This window comes from Elephantulus edwardii, unplaced genomic scaffold, assembly GCF_000299155.1.
Source record: "Elephantulus edwardii isolate Elephantulus edwardi_28Jun2011 unplaced genomic scaffold, EleEdw1.0 scaffold00148, whole genome shotgun sequence".
Classification (NCBI taxonomy): domain Eukaryota; kingdom Metazoa; phylum Chordata; class Mammalia; order Macroscelidea; family Macroscelididae; genus Elephantulus; species Elephantulus edwardii.
In genome coordinates this window covers 5,753,304-5,771,055 of record NW_006399898.1, presented here as the reverse complement: position 1 = coordinate 5,771,055, position 17,752 = coordinate 5,753,304, and the positions used below count along the sequence as shown (strand labels likewise).

Below are 17,752 nucleotides of genomic sequence, written 5' to 3'. Positions count from 1 at the left end.
CAAAAATTCATTCTTTTTTTTCTTTAAAGAAAAAGGAAACCTGGAGGACTGGAGTGACAGTCAGGATGAAGGGCTCAGGGCTGACCTCTCTCTGGATGGACTATGCAAGGGTGGCGTGAACAAGCCCTAGACGCAGACCCAAGTGGGGCAGAGACACACCTAGAGGGGCCTTGCCCCACTGCGGCGAGTACAGAGCTGTACTCCACAGTCCCAGGATGCCCAGCACCTTTCCAGAGGGACCTGGGAGGTCACAGCTACCTTGAGAACAACCCCGAGACCAGGCTGCCTTTCTCAGCACACCCATGTCTGCACAGATGGCACAGAGGCAGACACAGGGCGAGCAGCTCAGCACGCCCCACGGCCAGGTCCCAAACACGCAGCATCACTGCAACGCACGCAAAGATGTTTCCTTTAACAGCGTCTTTGCTTACACAATAAAAATTGGCACATTATAAAAATCCGACCCTGAGGACATACCCTTTTACCATTCTGCGTAGCACAATAGGAAGTAGCGGTGAAGGACTTGTGACGACAGTGACAGGGAAGCTCTGGTGTGACTCAGCTGTGAGCAGGACTGCTGCTTTCTTCCAAGAACAGTGTTTTCACTTGGAAGAATGACTGAGAAAAACCAAGTAGCATTCGGACCAATAATTCCATGCCTAGCCAGCATCCAGGAAAGCAACAGCTCCATGACTACCTGTCCAATCTGCTCACGGAGCCCGAGGGTGGGGGCAGGCACGAGTCCATCAACAAGGGAGGCACACCCATGCCATGTGCTAGCACTCTGGCGTAAAGACCAAGTGCTGGTGCACACCGCGCCCCCAAATCACTCTCCAAGGCACGCAGACAGAGAGGGCGGGCACAGAATGACGAGTATGTTATACAGCTATGTAGAACAGGCAAATGCAGAGAGCCTAGTGTTTATGACAGGTTACAAACGGTGTGAAGGGGGGCTGCTTCCAGGGTACATTTCAAAGTTCAGTTAAAGGTGATGAGAAAATTGGGAAACAGTGGTATATAACAGAATAACCATGATTAATGTCGCCAAATTGTACATGTAAAAAAATGGTTGAAAAAGATATGTTCTGTTCACCAGGAGATTTAAAAAAAAAAAAAAATTTCAACTTCTGTAAGGAAAAATCCCCCAAAACCACCCATTGATCTGGAGACCTGAGCACTGGGAAGGCTTTCTGAGAGAGAAGTGACTCTGTCACTTCTAGAAAAACAACTAACATTTGTTGCAAATGATAAAATTTGATTTTTCAAGGGAATTAAACACTGAAAAACTTACACGAGCCAACACAAACCAGACAGCAATTCTGTGCTTGAAAGGCTTCTCAGATGAGACTGGTGAAGATACCAGCAAAGGTGATTTCTTTTCAATAAATAATATTTGATGTGCCAGTATTTGGAAAATCTGCCTCACTTGTGTGAACCCATACACCCGCTCCTCCCTGCCTGCCAGAGTGAGGTTCCGAAGCCGGTCATGACGTCAAACTGGAGGCTGGCCCTCTCAGAGAGGAACCGAGGATGACCAATCCTCACCCACCTGCCCAGTAACTTAGAATCACAACCCAGTCACGCTGACACGGCCTCAGCCATCAGTTTGCGTTTTTCTTAGCCTCACACCAGGCATTCTTTATTGCTAGACGTACATCACTAATGTCCCGAATAACCACACAGACTTTTTACTGCTGTCATAAATTCACACTGCCAGGTAACAGGAGCCTACTTAAGAAGCTGGTACATTTTCCAAATAGTCAACGAACGACACTGCAAAATCATGAGTAAATAAATGAGCGACTCCAAGGGCAAGATGCGGGGACTGGAATGGAATGGAATGGAATACGGAAAGCTTCCTAATACAGTTTCAGAAACTGCTAGAGTAGAGCCACAACAACCTGAATGAGGCTACCCCTTTCCTCCCAGTGTTCCACTGAAACAATGGTACAACAACTGGAAGCAACACAGGAACATCCAACTTCCTAAGTAATCAGACATAAAATGAACTAGAGAAAATACAAAATATGACTCGGACTAATTTGTTAAAGGGAAATAGAACTTTTCTCCCTATAAAAACATTACTATGTAAAGAGTTTACTTTAAAATGAACTGGAAATACTGTATTTGGTAATACCAATAAATACAACTCCAGATAAACAGTTATCTGGGGACGTTAGAGGGGTCCTGACCACAAATGTGAGGGTGGAGTACTAGTCTGTAAACTGCTTGAGGAAAGGGACCCTCCTTATCCTTGCTCTGTCCCCGGCAGTTCCTACAGTCCTAAGACCTGGCAATCTACTTCTGGAACAAAGCAGCCAACAAACACCGTTCTGGATCCCAGTGGTTTAGACCCAATGGGGTTGCCAAGAGTTGACATGCCCTGACGGTGGCCAACACACAGACAACTTTCGTTTAACGGCTTCAGAGGAGTTTCAAGTAAGCTAGGATATCCATTCCCCCATAAATAGACAAGTCTTCATAAAACAGCCCAAAAATCTGTAGTCAAATGCATGAAGTGCTAAATGCGAAGGAGGCATCAGCCACTCTCCAGATACCTAATGCCCACCTGCCCAGCAGGGAACCAGGTTCTAAGAGCGACAGAGCCGTGAGCAAACAGCTGCTCTCCTGGGGACATCTGGGAAGACTAAGCCAAAATCCATTGAAACCTGAGGAAGACAAACGTGTCATGTATAAGAGAATGATTCCCAGAAACCTACGAGGAACCTCTCTTACAGACAGAGCAGCAGGAAGCCAGAGGGACCTCCAAGAGCAACGACCTATCTAGCCAGGGCAGGGACGGGGGCACGGGATGAGCAGAAGGACGACTGGGCACCGACGGATGGGAGGCAGTCCAGTGAAGAGCACGTAATGACACAGGTGACGGCACAGGGAACGGAAACTCCTGCAGAGACCCAGGAGCAAAGCCAAGGCCTGGGTTCTCAGGAAGCGAGGGCTGGGCACTGGCCGGGAGAAGTCCATGGAGGGACACACAGAGCTAAGAAGCAAAGGCTCCAGCTGCTTAGAGAAAGGGAGGCTCTGGACCAGGGAGAGGCAGGCAGTGCAGTGACGCAGACACGAAAGGGTAAAGGATACACAGACACGCCACCAGAAGTATCTGCAAGAGGAAAACGCAGGAGGCAGAACTGGATGGCTGCTATCAGCAGCTCTGTGAAGGGAGGATGGGAGACTGCTCATGGCCTGCAGTTTGTGTTTGGAAAACTCTGGGGTGATGAAGTTTTGGAAATAGACAGTGACTATAGTTGCACATTATAAATATAAAATATGCAACTGAACCACATAAATAAAACAGATGAATGGCCAGTTTTAGTTTACACGTACTTTGCCATAATTGGGGTGGGTGAATTCCACCCAAGTCATCAAAAACAAGACAAGTCTTTGACATTATCACAGGCAAAAATCTGGGTTAGAAAAAGAACACGAAAAACTATGGGAATTAGAACAAGTATGGACTATTGTTAATAATGACTTGTTTATCAAGGCGTTCTGGTGGCCTGGTGGTACAGAGCTGTGCTGCCAGCCCAAAAGTAGGCAGTTCGAATCTACCAGCTGCTCCAGAGAATCAAGATGAGCTCCCATGTGATTCCTGCCTCTGAAACCTCAGTGGAGAATCCACTAGGAGACGGTTCCAACAACAGGGCATTAACAGCTCTCATCAACTGTGAAGAATGGTCCCTAACCATGTGAACAGAAGGGGCTGGTGCAGGAGCAATGCAAACTCGCTGCAGGTTTTCTATAAACCTGAAACTTCTTTTTAACAAAGAAAAAGTTTATTTTAAAAAGACAGATGGGATACCTAGAATATGAACAGAGGTGGGCTTGCAAATGCCCTAAGTTGGTAAAATGTGGAAGAAGTGCCCCCACCGAAGGACGGTGTGCAGGTGGGCAAAGCCCACTTCTAGAAGCCAGAGCAGACTGGAAAGAGGAGAGCCACAGGAACACCAGTTTTCCTCAAGTAACACTCATGGCACTGTTGGCCACTGGGGGGTGGGGGGTGGGAAGCAATTTGGTGAGAGCAGACCCCTAGGATAGCAGGACTGAAAAGGAGAGAGCAGAGGCAGACCAGACAGCAGTCAGTCCAGTATCCCAGCCTCAAGAGTGAGGGCTTGGCCTGACAGGGACTGTGGAAGTTAACAGACAGGGACCGCAGGTCTCAGAGAACAGCCAGCAGCCTGGAGAGCAGGGTGGGGAAAAGGAGGTCAAAGTGGAAGACGATCTTGGATTCACCACCAAATGCTTCAACAGACTGCATCCAATGGTTACATAGACACTCAAAAATAAAGTGCCTCAACATAAAATTGCAGGGGACTCACAAATTCTCAGACGTCCATGCAAATGGCCTGGGGCACAGTTCAAACGCAGTACACTGCTATCAACCCAGGTGAGGTGAACCCATGGCTTGCTGGAGGACGAACACCCCAGAGCCCAGGAATCCTGCTCCTCTAGCCCAGCCTGCTTTTCCAGGGCACTTGCTACTCCCACTGGTGATGGCTGGGCTCTGGGAGCAGGGGCAGAAGGTGACTGGGTGTGGTGGACTCTGCTCAAGTCCATGAGCAGGAGAGATTCCTGGGTAAACTAAGAACCATCCAAGCGGCCAAAGGCCAAGCCTGCATGCCCTGTCCCTGCCCACAGCACTGACCCTGCCCGAGGTCAAGAGGGCTGGAGGGCCTGGGGCACTCCAAAGTACCCTGCCTCTCTGGGCAACCCTCTGGAGATTCATGACCTTCTGCTCAGACCTCTGGCCTTGAAGACAGGGCGGAAAGGAAGGAAGGGTCCCCGATTAAAAGCGAGCACCAGGACTACAGACAGGACAGGCTGCCTGATATCTTTAACAGCAGACACCTCCAAGTGTCGAGCTGGGGGACAGTGGCGTCCTGAGGTCGCCTGACCGTAAGTGCAGGAGCCTGGTCCCATACGGCCCCTGCAAACAGCACCCCACAGGCACACCAGCACACCATCTGCTCCCCGAGTTTCCTCCGAGAGGCCTCAGCCAGCTGTGAGGCGGAGGGGAGGACCTGGAACCAGGCAGCTCAGGGCCTGAGGGTGGCGGAGCGCGGGCCCCAGCCTGGCCCTCGTCAGACGCTCACCGCGATGCACTGCCGCATGATGCAGCTCTGCTTCATCCGCCCGGGGCCACCGAACTTCTTCATGTCCTTGCAGAAGTGGCACTCGCCGCACTCCGTCCGCAGGCAGGCCTCGCACTTGCGGCATCGCGTCCGGCGTCGGCGAGCTCCCGCCGTGGTCCGGTTGGCAGCCAACTTCACTGCAGATGCCGGGCCCAGCTTCCCCTTGGGCCGACCCACAGCCCGGTTCTGCAAGAAGGCAGACAGAACTGGTCAATCGGGAGGCTACCTGGGGGCCAGATCATCCCTTCTCCGGAGCACAGTGCACGCTGGCACAAGGCCCAGTCTCCCCTCCCGCCTACCCCCCAGGCCGCCCCTGCTGTCATGTGGCCTCACTTGCTGCGGGCCCTTCCGATGCTCCCACCTGGCCTCTGCTCCACCTGTCAGAGCACCAGCCCCTCTCAGTGTGCCAGGTGGGCCTCACGGCTCAGGACCCAGGGCAAACCTTGCTTTCTAGGCCCTGGCCCGACACAGCACATCAGCAGAGTGGCCTGCTCCCCCTGATGGCATCACAGGGGAGAGTGGTGAGCGGTGAGCGGGGCTTCCTGCCCACCACTGCACCTCTAGGTGGCTGTGTGGAACAGTAAGTATCTACAGCATCACACAACCCAGGAGAGTGAGACTGAACTCCAAGACCCCTCCCGTCTCAGACGCTCCCTCAGCGGGCCCCAAAGTCCTCGTTCCTCAATCCTAGATCCTCAGAGACTAACGTGACCAGACGTATAACAACCCACTGCCATCGTGACAGAGGAGAACTACGCCGTAAGGGGGTTTGCTCCAGAGTATTTATGGAAACATCATCAGGCTTCCATCTGCAGCTCTGCGGTTCAAACTGCCAACCCCTGGGTTAGAAATCAAACACAAACCAATCTGTGCCACCTAGGCACCTCAATGAACAGACTCAAAAAGGGTTTAACAGAAAAGTCGCGCTAACTCCTAACCGGAGAGGTCACAGCTCTTGCCCTGTGGCCTTGACATCTGGCCCCCAGCCTCCCGAGCACTCAGGATCTGTGATGGAGGCACCAGATGACCACTGGAGGGCCTGTCCGCAGGTCCCTGTACACGGGGGTCCGAAACAGAAGGACCAGGATGGTACAATCAGTCCAGCGTAACATCTTTTCTAACGTTTGTTCGACAACATCAGTGTCTGTTGGGGAGTCCCACCCCCTACCCCGCCGAGAGCCAGCTCATGGGTTGAAGGGTCCTGTGCAGCTCACTGACCAGCTCATCAGGTTTCAGTGTCTGGTCACAAAATCCCACCCTCCTGTAAGCTCGTGTGTCCAGATGATTTTAGGTATTGTTAGGTCAGGACAATTCAGGGCACAGAACGAGCCCTGCCGCTCACAGGCCATCCTCACAGGCCGTGTTACTGTCCAGCCCATTGCTGCAGCCACTGCAACCCATCTCATCACAGGTTACTGACCCTCCCATACCAAGCACATTGGCCCCCAAGGACTGGTCCCTCATGATGAACCTGACGTACATCAGACAAAACCAAAGCAGTAGAGTCAACGCCTCAGCACTAAACCCACCCATGTCCCCAAGTAAAAGCCCCTGCTCCCCTTCTCCCCTCTAACGTTCCGTGATCCCTGCAGAGGAGTCCATATAACACTGCCTGCTTCCACTCTAGCGCAGACCCCTCATCTTCCTAGGGTTACTCTCCCCACAGCTGGCAGCACACAGAGACCTGAGCACTAATGCTCTGGAACTCTCTCCCATTCTACTCCTCTGTCCTCCAGAGAACAGGGATGCTGGTGTCCCTAAGCCTTTATTTCCTGCTCCAGTTGCAGGAAGCCCCCGCCAGCACTGCCATGGTGAGGTGGTGAGGCCAGGGTCAGGGCTGCTGGGCACACGCCGACAGCCGCGCCCAGGCCGACAGCCCGTGGTCCTTGGTGCAGGGCTGCTCCTGGGCCCAGTTCCCCTTCATCCCAGCAGCAAAGGCTGCGGTACTCATCCTCACCGGACAGCCCAGTGAGCTGAGACGCTCCCGTCACATGCGCTAACAGACCAGGGCAAGACAGCGTGGGCAAACAGGACACCCAGGGTCATGTCAATTCAGGGCACGTCTCACTGCCAAATGAGTGGCAGGGGAAAATTCATGTGTAAAGGTTTGTGGATTTTAGAACTGCACACAGGGACTCTGGACCTGCAAGGAAGCAGGCGACCCAGAAGAGAAAGGAATGCCAGGAGGAGGCCGCTGCTGAGCTGAGGGAGCTGCCGGCAGCAGAGTCAGGGCGGCGCTGGGCGAGTGCTAGCCATGCCCTTACAGCTGCTTTACCTCCCGTCCCAGCCCAGGAGAGGACAAGGAACCCTACGAAGGACTGTGGCCAAAGATGAAGCTGCCCAGGTCAGAATCAGCAGATCGACACACTCCAAAGCTACACTCGGAACACTAGAAAAGACTGGACATTCCTAAAGCCAGTCCAGAAGTGACCCGAAACCCATGAAGTGGTTCTCGTTTAGGTTCTGACACACCCTAGAGAAAGAGGGCCAATGAAAGGAGCAGAGAGGTACTTCCTCTTCTGGGGGGGGGGTCCTCCTTTCCCAGGCTCCACACGTCCCAGATTCTACCACCCCCAGAGGGAACATGCTCATTCCATTAAAACGAACTCACTCCTCAAACCTCCGCCCACCCAAAGATGGGGTCCAGGGGTCAGGTGAGCTGGGAAGCCCATGGCTGCAGTCACAGGGACAATCCATCCGGCTGAGGTCTTCCTCTCATCCATCGACCCCTCTACCTTTCCAAGCCTGATGGCCCTCGACAAGCCTCTCCTGGCAACATACCTCAAGCAGATGAGACCAAGTTTTATTCTCTTTGCCTCCAAGGAGCACTCTGGCTACACCGTCTCCAAGACCTATTTGCTTCTTCTTGTGGCCATCCACAGGATGTTCAGTGCTCCGCTCCTACAGCTCAAAGGAATCGACTCTTCTTCTGCCATCCTTAGTCACTTCCAGCTCTCAGGTGCAAAGCAAGTGATTGGAAAGACCATGGCCTGAATCAGGAGCACTTCAGTCCTCAAGTGGACATCAAAGCTCCTCAATAATCTGGCAGGGTCTCTGGCTGCAGACTTTGCAAGTGCAACACTTCTCCTGAGCTGCTGACTGCTGGTAACCAAGGACATTGACTGTAGATCCAGGTAAGCTGAAGCTGTTGACTCTTTCAGTTTCCATCTAACATGATGCTGTCTATCAGTTCAGTGTGAAGATTTTTTACATTGAGATGAAACACATATTAAAGGCTGTATTCTTTGATCTTCTGCAGCTAGTGCTTCAAGTTCTCACTTTTAGCAATTAAGATTGTGTCACCTGTATAATGGAGGTTATTGATGAGTCTTCCTCCAATTTTGATGCCACATTCTTCTTCAGAGTCCAGCTTCTCAAATAATTTGCTCAGCATACAGATACAACCCTGACACACAACTTTCATTTTAAACCATGAAGTGTTCCCTTGCTCTGTTTGAACAATAGCCTCTTGGTGTAGGTATAGGTTTGGTACAATGGCTGTGTATTTCTTCCATGTTCTTTTGATGAGACCTGTATCATTCAGTTTTGGTTTTTGAGTTTTTTGTCCATAGACTCATTGCTGTTATGTGCTGTGGAGTCAACCACACTCATAGCGACCCTACGTACAATAGCTCTGAATTCTGCTCTACACTGAGCCAATCTAACGGTCTCTGGCATACCTACCCTCATGACCCCAGTCATGGTGTCAATCCACCTCACGCAGGATCTTCCTGTCCTGCACCATCCCTCCACCCTTCTAACTTTGATGTCCTCCTCCAAGGACTGGCCCCTCCTGACCACATGCCCAAAGTATGTGAGAGGGAGCCTCAAAATCCTTGCCTCCAGGAACAGCTTGGTTTTAGTCTCTCCAGGACAGACCTGTTAGTTCTCTTGGTATTCCACAGTATGTTCAATACTCTTCTCCAGCACCACAATTCAAAGGCATCAATTCTTCCTCTGTCCACTTTGATCACTGTCTAGCTTTCTGATGCATAGTCTGTAGACTGACATCATTGTTTGAAAGCACTAAAGCACTCCGGAGAGGTCCCTGACAGCAGATTTTCCCAGTGCAATTAATCTTTTAATATCCTGACTGCTGGTACCAAGAGTGTTGACTGTGGAAGGAAGCAAAGGAAAATTGTTAAAATCTCAATCTCTTCTCCATCTGTCATGATGCTGCCAATTGACCCAGGGTGAGAATGTTCATTTTCTTGATATTGAGCTTGTTACTGCAGACTACAGTTCTTGATCTTCTGCAGCAAATGCTTCGGGATATTCTCGGTTTCAGCAAGCAAGGCTTTGTCATCTGTATAAAGCAAGTTGTTGATGAGTCTTCCTCCAAATCTGATGCCATATTCCTCCTCGTAAAATCCAGCCTCCTGAATGATTGATTTTGCATATAGATTGAAAAGATACGGAGACAGGACACATCACTGACGCACTCCTTTCTTGATTTCAAACCATGCAGTGTTTCCTTGTTCTATTCTGACAACTGTTTTCCAGTCTAAGTATAGGTTTTACAGGGAGCACTGGTGGCCTAGTAGCAAGAAGCTGCACTGCAATCCCAAGCATAGGTTTCACACGAGCACAATCAGGTATTCTGGGATTCCCACTCTTCTCAAGATTAGCCACATTTTGTTGTGATCCACATAAATGCCTTTGCACAGTCAATGAAACACCGACAGACATTCCTTTGGTACTCTCTACTTTCAGCCAATATCCATCAGACATTCACAATGATATCCTCAGTGCCACAGCCTCTTCTAAACGCAGTGTGTATTTCTGGTAGTTCTCTGTCAATGTACTGTTCAATCATTTTTGGATGATCTTCAGAAGGATTCTGCTTGCATGTGGTATTAGTGAACTCATTCAATAATTCCCACACTCTGTCAGATCACCTTTTTTTGGAATGGGAATAAAGATGGATCAGTTGGCCAGATAGTTGTCCTACAGATTTCTTGGCACAGCCTGGTGAGCACACTGAGTGCTGCATTGTCTGATGAAATATGTCAATGGGTATTTCATCAATTCCCGAGGCCTTGTTTTTGCCAATTCCTTCAGATCAGAAAAATTATGCATTAGGGTTGCATCTTTTCTCCAATACCTATTCAATCTTCATGCTGAGGAAATAATTAAGAACTGGACTACATTAAAAATGTAGTATCAAGATTGTAAAAAGATTCATCAACAACCTGAGTTATGCAATTGATACAACTTTGCTTGCAGACAGTGAAGAAGACTTGAAGCACTTGCTAAAGATCAAAGAATACAACCTTCAATATGGTCACATCTGAGCATCAATAAAACAAAAAAAATCTCACTACTGACCCAACAGAAATGATCATGACAGAAGGAGAAAAGACTGCAATCGTCAATGATTTCATTTTAGTAGGATTCACAATCAATCTCTCTGGTGGCAGCAGTTAAGAAATCAAAAGATGTATTATTCTGAGGAAATCTGCTGTCAAGGACCTCTCCAAAGTGATAAAGACCAAGGATGTCAGTTTAAAACTAAGGTGTGAATTTTACAAGACACAATTTATGGGAATGATTGTAAGAAATACAATATGAATGAAAACATCAGTAATATTTTAAAAATAAAAAAAGGGAGCTCTGGTGGCCTAGTAGCAAGAAGCTGCACTACAATCCCAGAGGTATTGTTTGAATCCACCAGATTCTCTGCTGGAGAAGGAGGGACAGTCTCCTCCCATACCAGTCAGATCTGATTTGACAGTACACACACAAAAAATGATTAAATAAATAAATAAAATACAATATTACAAAACAAAGCTTTTGATATTTCATTACTTTTGAGCACAACTTTCATCGCTAATACTTTGATACCTTCCCAGCAGTGAAGTCTATTTTTTTAAGTTCTATGCCATTTTGGGAGCACTGGTGGCTGAGTGGTAAGAAACTGAAATCCAGAAAGCACAAAGTTCAAATCCACCAGCTGTTCCGTGGGAGAAGAATGGGCAAGCAATCTCCTCTTGTGTGATTAACTGTCTCTGAAAACCTGCTGGAGGGTCAGCTACGGGTTGGTTCCAACTCGATGGTACTCAACAACATGCCATTGTATTAGAACATGAGACTGATGTTGAAGTAAAAAGAAATATTTTCACACTAAAAAAAAAAATAACAAAAAACAAAACCCCACACAAAAAACTAAAGTGTGCTTAATCCAAGCAATGGTGTTTTCAATGGCTTCCTATGCATCTGAAAATTGGTCTTTGAACTGTGGAGCTGGAGAAGAGTACTGAATATCCCACGGAAGGCCCAAAGAACAAACCCGTCTTGAAAGAAGTGAAACCAGAACGCTCCTTAGAGGCAAAGATGGCCAAACTCCATCTCATGTACTTTGCAAATGTTATCAGGAGGGCCAGTTTTGGGGAAAAGACATCATGCTGGAAAAAGTGGGAAGTCGGAGACTGAGAGGAAGACTCCCTACAAGAAGGCCAAGCGCAGTGGCCAGGATGGACCTGGGCGCGCTGGGGCTGAGGGGGACGCTGCAGGCTAGGGCAAGGGGCCGACCTACTGTGCGCAGCCTCACCGCGAGCCGCAGTTCACGCCACGGCACACAACCACGATAAAGAACACTGACACACTGACCAGGTGACAACATGCCTCAGAGCGGCTACTGCTGAAAAGCCCAAGGAGGATTCTGAGGACGCGAACAGGTAACCAGAAAGCTGGAAAATAGTGACACCAAGGGGACAGGGCGAAGAAGGGAGGTGAACAAAGTAAAGACCCATTCTGTAACATGTCTCGTTGGGTCCACATGCCATCTGTGTGATACTCGAGGGCTCATATGCCCCTCTGCCTGCAATGAGCGGGTGAAGCACCCTCCGCAAGACCAAACAGGAGGAGCTCCTGACGGAGAAGATGCTGGAACACGAGAGTTTCTCAGTGTGCCCTTCACAGTTCCTTCAGCACGCAGAGCTGAGGACTCTTGCTGGACAAAACCAACACCCAGATTTGAGGCTGTGGAGGTTAGATTTTAAGGGACAATCAGCGGGTGGCACGATTCCCTTTGCTGAGAACCTTTATGTTCACAGTATCCAACGGGCATCAGCATACTAGAGATGGTCATGTACTAAGTGCTTCCAATACACCAGATCCCGTTCTCTAGTCCATTCACGAGCAGGCAGTGCTCTACCCCTCACGGCTCAATTACTGGGGTTTCATTTACGAGGATTAACCTACATAAAGGGAAAGATCTCATGTCCATGGACCGGAAGAATTACCATTGCTGAGATGGCACTACTCTCCAAAGTGATCCACAGATTGCGTGCAAAGTCTACCAAAATTCCAGCTGACTTCTTTGTAAAAATGGACAAAGCTGATGCTAAAATTCATACAGAAAGATGAGAACCCTGAATAGCCAAGCAACCTTGGAAAAGAATTTGGAGGGATCACAATTCCAAGCTGGAGATTCGCTACAAACTACAGTGAACAAGAGAGTGTGGGCCTGGCATCAGGTGGGGGGACCTGGTGGTGTGATGCTAAACCATCTGGCTGCTAACCAAAAGGTCAGTAGTTTGAACCCACCAGCTCCTCTGAGAGAGAGAGAGAGAGACAGAGATGAGTCAGTGCTCCTGAATGCGTCACAGCCTTGGAAGTCCTCCGGGGCAGCTCACCTGTCCAGAGGACTGCTCCGAGTGGAAATCAACACAACAGCAAAGGAGCCAAGCAGCATAACCAGAGACATGGAGATGGATAAAGCAGGACTGCATACAGAAGGAAATGATCAGCTGATCTGTTAAAAGCATGCTAAAACCATTCAGTATAGAAACTAGTGAAAAACAAAACGCAGCTGCGTCGGGCGTCTCTGACAGGGTGTCTGTACGAGAACCGTGCTCCATGGCTTCCGAGGGCTGGTTTTCCTTTGAAGGCCGCCCTGCGTGGACGCAAACCTTTTACCTCTGGTTAGCAGCTAAGCATATCAACTGGGTGCACAACCCAAGAACTCCTCTGATGGGAAAGAATAGTCTCTTTAAAAAAAAGTAAAAATAAGTCTTTTTGACAAATGTTGCTGGGACAAACAGGTATCAATGTGCAGAAGAATGAGACAGATTCTTATCTCACAACAAATAAAAACATTTAACATGAGTTAAAACTTGAAAGCTCTTGGAAGAAAACAAAGGCAAAACGTTCAGGACCTTGGATGAGACAACAACTCAGTAGCCTTATGAGGCCAGGGGCTACATCTCCTGTGAGTGGAGGCCATAGGGAACCTACAGAGCCTCTAGTGTCACCCGCCACGCCCATGGCCCCCAGTCCCATCTCTCCCACCTCCTAAACCACTTCTCTGCTCCTTCATCAACCCAGGCAGAGAGGCTCCTGCCTCCCCAAGGGCCCTCACCACGGCCTGCAGGACCACACTCTGACTGCACTGGGCCCAGGTGGGTGTCCCATTGCTCCCCCTGGGGCTATTTCAGTGCCACCTCAATTTCAGGAGTGCCCCCCCAAGAGACACTACTGCAGTGGTTTCTCAGATAAGGCACCAGAGGCACAAGTGACAAAAGCAAGCTGATAGACAGGACTTCATCAAATGGAAACCTCATGTGCTTCCCAGAGAAGATCATTTGTGAATCATTTATCTGGTACGAGTTTAAAGAAGGACTCTTTAAAATTCAACCGTACTAAGATGAGTAACTCAATTTAAAATGGACCTGAGTAGATTATTTCTCAGAAGATACAAAAACGGCAAGTGGGCATGTGCAAAGGCGTTCACCATCACCTGCCAGCAGAGTACCTGCCGCTCATTCATCAGCTACCGCACCCTCTCAGTCCCCACCATCCCTCGAGGTCTGGGTGCAGCTAGGAAGGCAGTTCAAGTACCCAAAGCCTGTTCCGGCTGCTGGAGAATGGATGTGGGGTGGCAGGAGTCAAACCCGGCAGGGCTTCCTCCTACACGGGGAACCTCATCTTGGGACAGAGACTGAAAGACTCCAACAGCCATGTGATGGATGGGGTTCCTGCAACAGGGTGGGAATGGTTAAGTCTGGGGCAGGAGGGCAACACAAAATGAGCTAAGATATGACACCCACTTACTCCCACTGACGCTGAGAGGAACCAATTTACACCTTACCCTCCAGACAGTCTCCATAAGCTCTAAATCATAAAGGATGAGTTTCCCACCTCACTCCCACAGAGCAGCTGGTGGATTTGAACCATCTCTCTTTGGGCTGGCACCGCAGCTCTTTATCCACATGGCCACCAGAAGCTGTAAGATTACATCAGTCTCAGCCAAAGACTAGCGCTCTGGTGGCCTAGCGACATGTAGTTGCACTGCAATCCTGAAAACACATAGTTCAAGGCCACCAGCTGCTCTGCAGAAGGACAGGCAGTCTGCTCCCGTGTGAGTGAGTGAGTGTCTCTGAATGCCCACCAGAGGGTCAGCAACGGGTCAGTTCTGACTCTACGTTACATGACAACCACCACAGGCTAAAGACTACGAAGACCTGAGTTAACATGAACAGCAGCGACAGAGGAGATAGATAAGTAGTGCTTTAGAAGCAGACTCCATAAGGCCCAAGGAGCTAACCCAATTGAACAAGCAGCAGCACAAGGAGAAAGGGTCCTGAAAGATTCAGGTGGCCAGCCTGGTGACGGAAGGAGGGGCCTGAGGAAGGGGTGAGAAAAACACCTCGACTTTTGGACAGGACAAGGTGAGAATGAGAGACCTGGATAAGGGATAAAACCAAGATAAAAGCAAGCAGATAAAACAAGAACGGAGACACACAGCTAGAAATCAACACTGACCAGTTGTGAAAACCAGATACATCAACGAAGCGGGAGCATCAAAACCCAAACCCACAGCTATCAATGCATCCTGGAGCCATCTTGTCAGGGGCCCTGGAGAAGAGCACAGCTCACAGTAACCCCCCGAACAAGAGGTGTGAGCCCTGTCAAATCCTGTGCCAGCCTCATCATCTCGGACACACACACTCCTGACCCCACTGCCGCAGACAGCCCATCTGGTTGAGGGTCTTCCTCTTTCGCCGACCTTCCACCTTTCCAAGCATGATGTCCCTCTTCAAGGAACAGCCTCTCTTAACAGCACACCCCTTTAAGACAAAGCTTCGCCATTCCTGCCTCCAAGGAACACTCTAGAACCTTGTAAGACGGGGAAGCTACCCCCTAGGCTTCCCAAGGCTGTAAATCATTACAGCAGCGAGCTGCCTCACCTTTCTCCCAAGGAGTGACCCGCGGGTTCGAACAGCCAACCTTTCGGTAAGTCTTCAAATGTCTTAACCACAATGCTAAGGCTTCTGCCCCCAGAGAAAAGAGGCAGCTTGGACAATACCTACACAATACCTGGCCAAGAGGCAGATGAGAGAAGACCACCTGCTGAGAAACAGCTGAAAGACAGCAGCTCAGAGCACTCGGAAGAAGGGACCAGAAAAGAGAAGCAAACTATGTTTACATACTTAACGTTTTACATACATACTGTAAGTTTTACAATAAGAGTTCTTGTTCAACTCTCCCCGTCACCTCTAATAAGGGAGCTCTTGTGGGATAGTCTGTTAAGAACTGGATGCTAACTGAAAGCTTATCTAGTGTTCCAGTCAATCGACCAGCTGCTCCGAGGGAGGCAAAGTGGTCACTCTCTCCTCCTATGCACTTCACAGCCTTGGGAACCTGCTGGAGGGTCAGCAATGAGTTAAAAAACTCAACTGTCACACAGGCCTCGAGGGGAGCCACAGGCCGGACAGCAGGGATTCCCTGCAGACCAACACTGCACTCGGCATCTAATATTCCTTTTATTTAACATGATGTCTGTACCCACATCTTACATGCCAGCAGAAGTTATGATTTGCCAATGTGGCAGGCTTCAGACTAACCACCTGTGGACTCCAGGGCAGGCCCAGTTTGCTTATTTACTGAAGAGAAACAGCAAGCCCGGAAAATAGCAGACTCCGGAGTGGAAGAAAATGCACCCAACTCACACAACTTGGGTGTACAATTTCAGGAAATGCCAAGGGACCCCCACCTTAAACACTCCTGAAGACCCCGTAACAGGTACCAACAGTTAAAGCTGGGTAATTGCTCAAAGGCCACCTTCTTGATGATCCCTTAATTAGTATCACAGACATACTTCATTTTATTGCACTCCGCTTTATTGCCCCCCAAAGCTACAGGGTTTTTAACACACTGGCGACTCCTTGTCTAGGAAGCCATTTTCCCCATCCGCATGTTTTCATTTAGTATCTCAAAAGGTGTCACGTTTTGACCCTTCTCACAGCATTTCACGTTTTCCTAAAGCGACTGGTCACTTACCAGACTACAGTCTCAACCTAACTTCTATACAAACCACAAAATTAACGGGGCTCACTTTTTGTAGCACTTCTCTCACTGCAGTCTGGAACAGAACTCATAACCTCTCTGCGGTGTGCCTGTTACGGGGTTTCCCCAGTGCTGGCTGGGTAAGGAGGAGGGCTGCTGGCTACTGCATAACCTCTTGGGCCACTAACAGAAAGGTCAACGGTCTGAATCCACCCACTGTTCTGCCAGAGTGCAGTTTCCGCCTACAAAGATTTACAGCTTCACAAACGCCACAGCCACAGATGGGTCTCTCCGAGAGTTGGGGGCCGACCCAACAGCCCCGGGTTTGGCTTTCGGCTGTGCGATGGTATTTTAACAGCCAACAGTAATCATTTCTATGGTATAAAAGGAAAAGGCAATAAAGCTATTTTCATTTCAGTTGACTTAAAAAAATATATATAAATTGAAAAACCGAAACAAATCCACCCTGATGGAACAAGAACTCCTCTAAGCAACGGCTGTAACTTTAGGCCACAGAACCTTCTGCAGAGAAGCAAGGGAAGTCCTCGGGAATAAACTCACTTATTCCCAGCCCCTAAAAACTCAAAGCACAGGGATGTGGAAGCCGCTGCTGCTGCAGCTGTGGGAATGCACGGGGCCTGAGAACACCAGCAAGGTGTGGCCCCAGTCGCAGGTGGGACGGGAAGAAGTGCACTGACTTCTAAGGTGGGGTGGTACAGAATTCTGACCCTCCGGGATGAATCCTGGCCCAAAGACTGGACTTGAGCAAAGGTGGAGAGGGCAGGGGACAGAGAGTGGGGAGGGGGAGTGGGAGCGGGGCAGGGCTGGTGCCCCAAGCCCAGGTCTCATTCATGGCACAGGGCCAGGGCAGAGACTGCTCTCTCCATCTGCAAACTCCTCTGGACGCGAGCATCCCGAGCTGTCCACCGCAAACTTCAGCGGGGACCCCCCACCCCCGGCCCGCAGGCTGCCCTTTGCAGGTCCTCTCTGCGCAGAGTTACCTCTGCTGGACAAGGAAGGTGGGGAAGAGAGACCAAAACCAGCCCAGCTGCCCCCCAGCGCCGAGCTGCCCGCGGTGACCGCCCCGCGTGGACCCCGGGCTGTCCTGACACGCGCAGCCTTCGGGTGACCCCCAGCGCCTTCGCGCTGAGCCACCAGGGCTCGTTTCCGCCGCGCCGGCACGGGGGTGGGGGGTTCGGGGCCCCGAGACACACTCGATCGCGCCAAGTGGGGCGCGGGGGCGCGAGCAGGTCACCCCCGCGTCCCAGGCCAAGGCCCGCCCGCGGGGACTGCGCCCGGAGCTGCCCGGGTCCGCC

The 17,752-nt window shown here is 50.0% G+C and overlaps 1 protein-coding gene across 1 annotated transcript in view; it reads right to left on the bottom strand.

Annotated features, from left to right (window-relative positions):
* The window catches only part of KDM2B (lysine (K)-specific demethylase 2B), a 120,214-nt gene that overhangs the window by 11,427 nt on the left and 91,035 nt on the right, over positions 1-17,752 (bottom strand). The window contains 1 exon segment of the mRNA XM_006894652.1: positions 5,109-5,333. Within this exon segment, the coding sequence (XP_006894714.1) occupies positions 5,109-5,333 (225 nt within the window).